The following is a 12,666-nucleotide window of genomic DNA, read 5'->3' as shown; positions in this document are numbered from 1 at the left end:
CAACAGTTAGGGATTTTTCCAAATGATTTATTTTCTGAATATTATTCATTTGCACTATTCCTTGATTTCTAATTTTCCTTTAATTTACTGTATTTTCAATTATGATGGGAAGAGTTAAAATAGTTTTTATGATATCTGAATTTGCTTAATGTGGCATTGATTCTACGTACCGCCATCTTGGCTTTGTTTGGAATCACAAAGTTATTATAAACAATGAAACTTGGTTAGCTTGCTTTTTGGATAAACAAAACAAATGAACAATCTTAAAATGATACATAAAAGAAAACATATTAAAAACCCTTTATACATCAAAATATACTATTTACTACAAAAGGAGCATATTACAATATATATAAAAGTTACGGACTATCAGCTGACAGGTCTATATCAGCTGGTCGAGGAGAACAGCTGGCTTGTATATATATATAGACGGACAGGCTCTGCAAATAGTCTTTGAAAGCACTTCAAACGTTTCATTTTGCACTCCTCTCTCTCCTATTATTTTTAGTTTCACTTCAGTAAAAGATAATTTATATATTGAGGTGTAGATAGTTGACTGTAGATTAATGATTGGAGAAGTTTGTCGGGGGGGTATGGTCAGCAAAGAACAACATAAATAAACAAAACCATAATATTTATTTATTTTATGCCGACGTTTCGACATGAGTTTCAGGTCTTCATCAGGGGTTATGGCGTAGAAGGTAGGCCTGCAACTCAGTTTTGTTTATTTATGTTGTTCTTTGCTGACCGCACCCCCCGACAAACTTCTCCAAACCGATAATTTATATACATGTATATATATTTTCCCAATTTTTTTTTTCAGATTGATTCTTGCAGACCAAATGAAGATAAGGATATGAGTGCATCTGATGAAGATGAATTTGTAAATATGAATAAACTGTCTTTAAAATTCTCCAATCAAAGAGAAAGAGAAACCCATTCTTTCACGAAGAACGGTTCCATTGAAAGTTTTGTTGAAAATGAAAGTAAATATAGAAAACAAAAAATTAAAAATTCGCCAAGCTTTCATTCTACACTTAGTATAGATGGAGATATTTGGGTGTAAGGATTACTAAACGTTGTATACATACATATATATATATATATATATATAAGTTAAAATAAGATAGAATTAGAAACAAATGGAACACTCTGAATGCTTGAATAATACTGTATTTTATTTTTACCTTCCACATAGGTTATCACCTGTTACAATAATTGTTTGATAATAGTACTTATCACACTTCTTATCTTATACCACATATCACCCCCATCCCAGTTCACAGAGCTAATTAGACTGAAAAGAGAGAGAGAAAAGAAAAGAGAGAGAGAGAAAAAAAAGTGTTATTTTAGATGCCTGGATCCCCTGGATGGAAACTATGTTGTGTTCTCGCAGCACTACCACTTTGAAAGGCCCTGATCCCCCTTGCAACGACTGGACGGTGGCTGACAATATACCGTCATACCGAATGAAAATTTGTGGAAATCATCTGGTACCACCAAGGAAATGCGAATAGCCCTGGAAAGTTTTTCTTTGAGAAGTCAAGAGTGTACCCGCTGAGAAATGTTGGCTAGTTGCCTATCTTTGTGAATTACAGCGTCTTTTAGATGCATTTGTGCCGTTGTGAGCAAATCTCCTCTTAGTACCGGGTGGCTGAATACAACTTTTACTGGCGTAAACCCCGTGGTAGAATGAATACTGTTATTGTATGCCAACACCGCTCTAGGCATTGCTGCGGTAGTTCCTATTCCTTTATGTAATTGGAACAACCGAAGATGTTCCCCTAGAAGATTGTGTAGGCGTTCAATGGACCCGCGCCCTTGTGGGGGGGGGGTCATTTAATGTCATTTAAATGTCATTGCATATTTAACTCCGAAACATTCTGTGATGGTATGAGCGTTTCGAAATTCCCTCCAGCCGTCAGATTTAATGGTTTGAGGTACTCCATAGCACTACATCCATGTAAACATACCCTCTCAAACGGCATCAGATGTTTTGGTTAGCAAGGAATATGCCATAGCTAATTTACTAAAGTTGTCTAGCCAATGTAAACCCTCCCATGTAAAAATGTCAACCTAAACGTCTAATAGCGGCGAATTTGGGGTATGAGTGATTTCTGGATGGATATTAATAGGATGTCTGTCGTATTTGGCGGGGTGACCTGCTGTAGATGCCTGCAAAACATCCTTAATTGAACGACGCATGTGGTACCAGTAATACCTGCGACGCAATGCGGCGAGAGTTTTAGGCAATCCGCGATGGTTAGTTTTTCGTTTATGATAGGCTTTAACTAACTCTTAACTAACTTTGAGGCTCGGGATCTTTTATCGTTTCCATGATTTTAGAACATAAAATGATGTTTCTATCGGTTCCTATCCTCTCTGTTTCTAATAGGTGCTTAATACGATCTAAGATTGTCTTATTTTCAACATACATGTAATATGTTTTGCCACGTTTGGTTAAGTCATGAATAAGTGGACGAAATCTTCCGGCGCAATCGAGGGAACGGTCCATACAGTTCCAATATTGTGTCTGCCATACTTAGTATATTCTATTCATGATGCACCCTCTCCATCTCGTTGAATTGTGTATGGCGTTATACCGCGGAGGCTTCATTGGCACGTACTGTAGCCCCCTCATCGAGGAACATATTATTTCGAATAGCATCAGAGGGCCCAGCATCATGGAGCGGGTTCGCATAAAGAGCTCTGGATAGCCAATCTGCGACAACGTTTTGTGAGCCTTCGATCTAGTTTACATTCGTGCCCAACTAGACTTACCTTCTTTTTCTTCTTCTTCATCACTTGAACTCTTAACGGAATATTCCTCAGAACTTGAAGTTGGAAAACCCCTGTGGCGTCTTGTTCTGTGAGTATTCACTTTTATTGATTCTGGGACTGGATTCCGTCCAATCCGTAAATCCAGTGACATGCTCTAGCAATATGGCCTTTGTCGCAACATTCAAAGCACTTGGCTGAAGGACAGTTTGCTGCAATGTGTCCCGAACGATTGCATTCATAGCATTTACGAGCGTCCTCTTTTCTGGGTCCTCAAGGTTTGTTTCTGCATTGCACGTCTTTGCCATCTCTTTTTTGTAATTCAAACTAGGGCGATCAAGAAGGTTTCTCTTTGAAGTCGAATTGCGCCTAGTAATTCCTCCTGCTCCTAAAAGTTACCTGCCTCTACGGCTGAATTTCTACTTTTTCCTCCTCTCTGGTCCCTTTGTCCATTATCTCACGGACACATTCCACGAAAGATTTTTCAACAGCCAGTCTTTTTGGTACAATCAAGTTCCGTCCTAATTCTACCTTCAATATTTTTTCAAAAATCGCTAGCTGTTGTGATGCCTCGGACACTGCAGGACAGGTCTCAATCAATTTTTCGGAGATAGCTGTGTATTTATTTAGCATAAACATCCTCTCCCCCCATTTTATGTATGTTAGAAATGACCAGGAAGGGGGTCCTACAAGAAAAAAAGAAAGATTTTTGCCTAATTAAAGGCGCCCACTTTATGAGGCTGGATGGACCCCGGAGGGCTACCAATGCCCAGGGCTGTCTTAAAGGCTACAGTGAAACAGATAATAAATATCTGGCATAGCTGGATCCGAACCCAGGTCCTAGGAGTTAGTAGTCCATTACCTTACCTATGAGCTACCCACTTCATATTGTTTGTATTATCAACTAGTATTTAAATATTATCATTGCTAATTTGCTTTTATTTCTATTTTTATAGTTATATTACTTTTATATTTTAATTTTTGAAAAGCACCTCACTCCATGTTCAATCCATTTTCTTATATATTTTTAACACATTTACGTTATTGCTATTTCTTATTTGTTACGATGTGTTTTCATTATTTTCATATTCATTTGTAGTTTTCTTTTTAATAATATCTATTAGTTATTTTTCGATACAATTATTACTGTTTTTCGTTTGTTACTGATAGCAATTTTTTATTATTTTGATATTTTAAAAAGTGTTTGATACTACACAGCATTTTAAATCATTTTCATTTAATTTTTAATCCATCCTATTATTTCTTTATTAGTTCAGAACTTTTTTTTACATTAGTTGTATATTTGAATATTATAGTTGCCTTATTGCAAATATGGAGATTTTTTTGTTGCATATTTTTTTTTTCCTACTGCAAATGCTCCAATTTTTTATTTTATATCATGTGGCATAGTCTGTGGGTATTTACTGTGTATAATTCTGGGCTCTGCTTATAAAGTATTCAAAGTCAGATTATTGTTGGTTTCATACTCTTAACCTGAACCTTAATCTGATGACACACTTCAAAGATTCATAATCGTGTATCCAACATGAAAAACAAAAATATCAATATCATATAAAATTCTGGGCTTTATGATTTTTTGGGGTACTTAAATTTGAATAGAAGGTCAGATTTCCAAATTAATGTCAGGTTGAGTTAGAATCACCAATGGTATCTATTGAAAATGGGAAAGAAATTTATTGGCAATCTGATTTATATATATATTTTCTTTCCCTGTCACAATAGACCATAACAAGAACATTTTCCCTCCATGTGGTTTTTAGCTATTATGGCATTCACTATAATAGTAATCATACTCATTCTCACAAACTGTGAAGTGTTTTGAGGAGGGTGTTAAGAGAAGGGACAACATAACAATTGAAGGCACAGTCAAGAACTTTCTTCCATGTACTTGTTCTATGTTGTATATAGCTTTCTTTCTGAGTATCCATTTTTAAGTTATCCTATATACTTTTTTCTTCTAGGATGAATAACAAAACTGTTCCAGTAAAAACATTTTACTTTGGAATGGACATAAATGAAAACAACTGTCCATTTGCAATAGAAGCATTTGCGTCACAAATACAACATATGTCCCAAAGTTCTTCTGAGTCACAGATATCTAGCAATGATGGCTTTACAGATATAATTTATGATGAAGTAAGAAAATTTATGCAAATTGTAAAATCAATAAATATTTATTTATTTATTTTTTAAATATTTATTAAACTTATTATTTTTGTAATAACAAAAGTGGTGTAATTTCAAATATGTCCTGTCACTCCTACATTTCTCATACTCCTTTCAATAAGTATATTGAGAACAAACAATATTGGAGGTTTTAAATATCTGATATTTTATTGAAGATCATAATATGTATAAAGTATAGTGTACATAGTCAATATCAAGCTTTTTGAGAGCTTCACAACAACAAATCATCCATGAATATACTGTACCTAAATTTTGTCCCAGTACTGAGGATGATAAAAGCAATGAGGATCCAAAATAAAAAATATAAAGTTATTAATTGATTATAATAACCTGTTTTTTCTTTTTTCTTAAATATATCTGTTAGAAATAAGAGTACTTCTATTTCCCAATAAATAACTTGTAATGGTGTGTGACACAGGTTTATTTCTCAACTGATTGATAATTCAGTCCCTTACCTATCCTGAAAAATCCTATTAAAAAAGGTGAACCTAGTTAAACATTTGACTTGGATGTGCTCATTATGTTCATGTGAGGGCAGGAGCGCTCAATTGTAACAGTAAGATAGATATGGCACTCCAACACACACAGAAGGGAAAATGTGATATCTCAGAAATCTGCAAGAATTTCTGATCAACCGTGGTCCCACTGCCAAGTCCACCTTCTCTTCCACAATAACCATCTATCTCAGCTTGGAATGGTAGAAGCACTTCCCTAACAGCTGGATAAAGACTGAAATGGTTCCCATTCTTAAGAAGGGCAAACTTACAGATAACCAATGAAGTTGCTGGCCAAACGGACTAATAAATATATTTTCAAAGGTAAATGAGTGCTTGGTGTGCCCACAACACTGCCTGGTCCATTATAGTGTCTAGCCCTCCGAACAAGAAGGTTTTAGAAAGAACAGGATTACCCCACAGAGCAAGTTTTCTGTTTAACCCAATAGATTAAGGATGGTGTTGATCACTAGCAGATACCTTAACTGCATTATGTTGATTTCTGGACTGTTTTTGACAGGGTTTATCAGAGGTTGTTAGAGCAGAAACTATTTAATATAGGACTGAGAGTTTAGCCATTCCCCTCACTCAGGTTGTTTCTTGCACAGAGTATGTTAGCAGGACAAAACCTTGTTTTTTAGAATAACCAAAAATAGTTTACCGTTTAAGTTCAGTCTTAAACTTGATTTTCTTCAATATAATGATTGATGATATGATCTCTGAAACTGAATCCTAGATTTTTACTCTCTCAACCAAGAAACACTATCTTGTTATCACTTAACAATAAAATGTTGAGATAGACAAACTTTGCCTACTACCTTGGTATCAAGCTTAGAACACTCCTTGTGTCCAAGTAGAAAAAAGAACCAAGAGATTGGACCTGTTGAAGTGATAATGGGAAAAAAAAAGGAAGCCTTCTAGGATGTGCTGACAAGCTCAAAGCTACTAGGTTTACAGAAGAAGTGCTGTATGTACACACCAATGGATCAACCATTGCAGAAAAGAAGAACACAGCAGCAGGTGTGTAATCAGTATAGAAGTATATAGCTGCATCTATTGATTACCTTACAAGCAACATTGATAGGGAAATCTGTACAGCCCTAGTAGTTATTAGTATGCTGATAACTGAAAATTGGAAAAGAGCTATTGTTCTCGTAGACTCACTCCCTGCCACTGTCAGCCTATATAACAATGGTTTGGCAAACACACGTGAGGTTTTAGATAGAAGGGGCTTCTGGAGCAGCTACTCGTCAAGGGGCCAACGTGGAGCTGCAATGGATCCTTTTGCATGTACTTATCTAGGGGGGCCAAGCCCTAACCAAAGAATGCTCACAGATGGTCATGCTTTTCTAGGGGATAAACGGCAGCTTTCAAGGGCATAAATTTACCAATAGTCTTTGGAAGGAAAGCAATGGCATGCTGTTTCTATTCACACATAAAACACAACACACACACACAAGACTACTTCAAAGATAGAGTTCTGTTTTATTTTTCTGACATTGGCCAAAGGAAATACAAGATGACTTGTGGTTGAAGATTTCCACCGACCCTCATAAAAAACAAAACAAAAAAAAAACACACACACAGATAGGGGGATTCTCACCAGATATGGCGGGAATCGGGGAAATAAAATACCCGGGGTGGACCAAAACTAGATCCAAATCCAGGCGCGACGGTTCCTAGAATAGGCGGCGTACTGGTCAGCGTCTGTTCCTCAGGTTAGAGGCGGCTGTTTCAAAACCTGGCAGGAGGTATAAAATGCGAAAAATAAATATTCTGTGATGGAAAATAATATCAATTGTGCTACGGTGCAGGGGCACGGAACCCCAGTACCGGCGTCGGTAGGGAATGCGAAAGCGGGTTCCCAGGCGTCGTCATGCAATAGTGGGAGACTTGGTCGTTGTAACATCTAATACCGCAAGATTAACTACAACAGAAGTAATGCAGAATCTTAGGAGCAAGATAAAAGAGCTACTCTCCTTTATTCGCTCCAAGAACAATGTACACGGCAAGATAAGAAGTTATGCCTGTGAAATTCAGCTATACTTCGAAAAGTTGGAAACAGCTGCACTCCCTATCGAAACAGCAGATGGCCACACTCAAACTAAGGAGATAAGTCCACTGAGAAAAAACGCAGTTAAAACCGAGGGGACGCAGTTACCACACCTTCTTTGGCGGGCGATAAAAGGAGGAAAATGAAGAAAACCGGCCAACCCAATATACTAGTTGTGCACCAAAACATAGAACACCCTCAGGGATGTTCAGAAGAGCAATGGCAGTACGAGCAGGAAGTACGAAAAAGATCCAGGAAGAAACCTCGCCCCAAGCCTTTGAGGCCCGATGCCGTGATTGTAAAAATATCGGATAGCCAGTCCTAGACAGATGTCCTGCGAAAGGTAAGAGAAGATCCGGCAATGGTGGAGATGGCCTCTTCAATTCAAGGTGACCTGCTACTTCAATTGGACCAGAAGCAAAAGATATCTCTTGCTGCACAAAAAAGCTCAATGGAGGGAGTGCTTGGTGAAGGGGCGGAAGTCCGAACTTGGACGGAGGAGTCTATTTTCGAGCTGCAAGATTTGGATGCTCTCACCAAAAAAGAGGAGGTTGCGGAGGGCTTAAAACCTCTCCTGGGTGAAGATTCAGTGCCCATCACAGCAGTGAAATCTATCCGTCAAGCATATGGAGGTACACAAACAGCGGTTATTTCACTTCCGGTTCTCCAAGCTAGGAAGGTTATGGCTAAAGGAAAGGTTCGAGTAAGCCTTGTTGTTAGCCGAATATGCGAAAGACTTGGAGTTGCAAAGTGTTTCCGTTGATGGGAGTACGGACACTTAGCTCGGAATTGTGTTAAAAAGGATAGGACCTCTCTATGTTGAAACTGTGAAGCGTGTAAAGCGGGTCACAAAGCTACTAATTGTGACCAGAAACCGCAATGCGCATTATGTGCGGGAAATGGAGAGGCTGACCACCCCAGTGGAAGTAGTAAGTGTCCAGCTTTCCGTTCAGCATTGAGAACAATGATATTATATGATGATAGAATACTTCAACTGAATTTGAACTATTGTGAAGCTGCACAAGATCTCCTTTACCAAACAGTACGGGAACAGCATATCGATGTCGCTATACTGTGCGAACAATATAAAAATCTATATGGCAACTCGTGGGTATCCAATGTCAGTGGTCATGCTGCTATTTGGGCCTGTAATTCCCAAGCTATTCAGGAAGTGAATACTACATCGCACTCCGGCTTTGTATGGTCAAAGATTAATAACATGTACATCTTTACCTGTTGTGCCTATCCCAGTATCACAATCGAATACTTTGAGAATTTGTTGGATCGCATTGTCTTAGAGGCTAGTTGTCATAATCCAACTATCAAAGCTGGTGATTTCAACGCATCGACAACGGAATGGGGAAGTAGAATAACAAATAGACGTAGTGAAGTTCTCCTGGAAGCTTTCACACAACTAAATGATATGATCTTCATGAACATAGGAACAAATCCGACGTTCACAAGAGCAGGAAGATCATCTATCATTGATTTGACATTTTTAAGTGGACGCATGCATCGGATCGGTACTTGGAAGGTTTGTAGATTTTATACAAACAGTGATCACCAGGCTATATTTATCACACTGCATACGCCTACAAGAAAGAAGATTTGTTGATGGAGGACTAAAGGCTGGAAACGAAAACTTTTGATAACGCTTCATTCTTTTTAATGCTGGAGGATTAGTGTAAATTGAAAGGGTCAGCCGAAGAAAAGGCGCGTATACTGACCCCTTTTATATCTTGGGCTTGTAATGCAATTACCCGTTCAAAGTCTGGCAAACGTCATTCCTCAGTGTACTGGTGGACGGATATTATTGACGATCTTCGCCAGTGCTGCAACCAAGCAAGAAGATGTTACCAGCAAGCGAGACGTCTGCCGGAGTTTTCTGTGTTGCAAGAAGAGTTCAAGAGAGCTAGAAGAAACCTCCGGCAAGCCATTAAAGAAAGCAAACGACGGTGCTGGAGAGAACTCTGTGATGAGGTGGATCCCAGACCCATGGGGTAGACCTTAAAAAATAGCACTTAAGAAACTATGCAAAGGCATGATGCAGCTCCCCACAAGATCAAATGTTGTAGACAGTATTGTCAGAACACTATTCCCTGAACAGGCGAATGCTATTAAATGTATAAACAATACATATACAACGGATTTTTCACAAATCACGCAGGAAGAGATAGAGGATGCAATCTTCAAATTGCCAATGCCGGAGGGAGCCACAGTTGTGGTATTCGCACATGACGTTGCAGTTGTAGTGGCGGCGAAGTAATTGGAAGAAGTTACCCTCATCGCTAACCAGGCTGTTGCTGCGATCCGAGGTTGGCTGAGTTCGGTAGGCCTACAACTTGCAGATCACAAGGCCGAGGTTCTCTCAGTAACTAGCAGGAAGCAAACTGAATCTATAACTATCACAGTGGATAGGCACCAAATTCGTTCCCAGTCTTGCTTAAAATACCTAGGAGTCATGATCGATGCACGTCTCCCCTTTAATGTTCACACGGAATATATCAGTATCAAATCTGCTAAAATAGCATATTTATTGTTACACCTTATGCCGAACGTTGGAGGTGCTTGGAAAAGTTGCAGAAGGCTTCTTGCTACAGTTGTCTCCTCGATTATGTTATATGCAGCTCCCGTTTATCGCAGAGTTTGCTTGAGGACGGTAAGTGTTTTTAGGACTGTTTCCTATGAGGCAGTGTGTGTGATAGCCTGTATGCTGCTGGTGGAACTCCTTTTTTGAAGAATAAAGTAGCCACTATAGACGACGCTCTCACGTTTCCAGAGAAGAAGAGCGGAAAATTATCATCAATCAGTTGCAACAGCGTTGGGAGATTCCAAGAGGTGGACTCGCAGGTTAATACCCGAAGTGGGCTTGTGGTATGGCCGCCGGCATGGGAAGGTGAATTTTTACGTAACCCAATAATTGACAGGATATTGATGCTTTAGAGCATACCAATACCGATTCAAATTGGATTTTTCGCTTGCATTCACTTTGCGGCAGAATGAAGAGGGTTGGAGAAAGTGTGTGGCATACGTATGACACTAGGAAATGTGTAGCATTGGAAAGAAAATGTGTAGCACAGAGAAAATTTTCACCAAAGTCATCCTTAAGAGGTTGAGAGCGGAAAAGAGATCCAGAAGACGTGAAACATGGAAATTTGAAAACCATGTGAAGAAAGCGAGGCGGCACTCAGCCATTTCCCGCCATGAAGTAATGCCTAGCGGTGGTCCCGTGGAGGGGAATAAACAGGTGTAGAGCGGTGGTGGTAATGGGTAAAAATCCCACACACGGATAGGCTATCCCACACCTATCCTATGTCTTTTGAAGATTTCCACGGATTCTCGTAAAAAGAAACAAAAAAACGCACGTTCGCGCAAACAAGCACACACATGCACAAACATACGCGCGCGTATTTCAACCATTTTCTCTTTTTTTAGGACTTGGTCTTATGAAGCTGTGCAAAAAGTTTTAGTTCGATATTAATTGGTCAAATTTTCACACACGAGCTCCTGGGGTAGATCTTATAAATTTATACCCAATAAAACAACCTTTTTATATCTTTACTCTTTTAAATGTATGCCAAAACAGTGTAAAATATAATTCTCATATTATGAAGTAATTCATATAATTTTTGTTTTAAGATCAATGGAGGAATATCGGTCCAATTGAGAGCAACTTTGCCAAGAAAGCAAATCGATATTCCTAGATTCTCTCCAACTGCTGCTTGGAGAATGCTTTCTACATTGGATACTGTGCAATCCTTTCAAGAAGATGATGTCATTCCAATGGAAAATAGAATTTTAGCACCACCTCTTCCTGTACAAATTCCAACAGTTATGGATAAATCAGCGGATTCAGGCATATCTGGAGATGCAAGTCCTCAGCAGCATGATTCAGTTTGTATTTCTTTTAAATGAGTTTAAAAAATATAACTGAATTTTATTAACTCAGTCAATGAAAAATTGGTTATCATTTTGAATCTTATCTTTAATTTTGAATCTTATAAATAATTTGTTCCCTCTTAATATGAGTACAACATTTAAATTAAAAGGAATAGTGGTTTTGTCTTAGTCCTACATTTCCAATCTTCCCTATATAAAACCCTCCATTGTATAATTTACATGTAAAATTATTATTATTATTTTTTTAAATGGTTCCAATTATATTTTTCCTTATTTAGTTCAAGCTTAATTAATTCATTTCAATACTTAATCTGAACTGAAAATTTCAAAAGTCCATTGTGTTGCTATGGGAATATTTTGATCTACGAAGGACAGGAATGTCTAGGACCAAAGAAAAAATAGGTAACTATGAGCTTTTTATTGAGATGGACATGGTTAAGTAATTTAGCTGCCGTCCTTAGCTCAGGTCGTTGAGGCGCAGGACTTAGCCAGCTGAGAACTTTAGCGGCACCAGTTCGAATTCGCCCTGAGGTGTCAACTTTTTTCATTGCTGTGGCGATCCCATATAATGAAAGTTTGACCCCCGCCCGCCATGGTTAGAACAGGTTGTTTGCTTCTAGATACCTCCCCCCTCTGTATGTCAGAAATTGCTTGGAAGGGGTTCGTAAAAAAAAAAGTATATATATATATATTGTAATATGTTCTTTTTTAATGAATAGTTGATATTGATAGATTAATGATTTTAGTTATGTTTTTATTTTATTTATGTTGTTTCGGTATTGTTTTGGATCAAGAAGCAAGCTAACCAGTTTTCATTGTCTAAAATAAATACGCTTTTCAAAACAAGAAAGATGGCGGTGCGCGTCCTTCTCAAGTGTTCGTTGGGTTGTTTGTGTTTTATAGGATGGATTGAAATTTGTCAAGTCTTGTTGTTCCTATGCAGTAATTCTGGAAAAGGAATAATCAAAGAAGAAATGGAAGAAAGTAACAATTATCAATAAACTATTTACATCGCAAATCATAGCATATAAAGCAGAGCGATTGTACTCCAATCGATTATATTTTGGATCGACCAGTGAACATTGAAGATAGAGGAGAGGAAACAGGCACTCTTGATTTTGAGGACTTGGGAGAAGACGTCCGTTCGGCTAGAAGCGGGAAGGACTGCAAGCCATTGTTAGAGGTTGGATATAGCATCATCGACAAGAAGAGATCAACAATTATCAGGGAAAG

At 38.2% G+C, this 12,666-nt stretch overlaps 1 protein-coding gene across 2 annotated transcripts in view; it reads left to right on the top strand.

Annotated features, from left to right (window-relative positions):
* The window catches only part of LOC106687365 (uncharacterized), a 155,517-nt gene that overhangs the window by 126,170 nt on the left and 16,681 nt on the right, over nt 1-12,666 (top strand). For both annotated transcript variants that reach the window (XM_067049991.1, XM_067049990.1), the window contains 3 exons: nt 824-1,062; nt 4,761-4,935; nt 11,173-11,427. In XM_067049991.1, coding sequence (XP_066906092.1) covers nt 824-1,062; nt 4,761-4,935; nt 11,173-11,427 — 669 coding nt within the window. The remainder of the gene's footprint in view (nt 1-823; nt 1,063-4,760; nt 4,936-11,172; nt 11,428-12,666) is intronic.

Source organism: Halyomorpha halys, unplaced genomic scaffold, assembly GCF_000696795.3.
Source record: "Halyomorpha halys isolate HHAL.00 unplaced genomic scaffold, Hhal_1.1 Scaffold950.1, whole genome shotgun sequence".
NCBI lineage: Eukaryota > Metazoa > Arthropoda > Insecta > Hemiptera > Pentatomidae > Halyomorpha > Halyomorpha halys.
The sequence above is the reverse complement of the archived record's forward strand: the minus strand, read 5'-3'. Positions and strand labels throughout refer to the sequence as shown.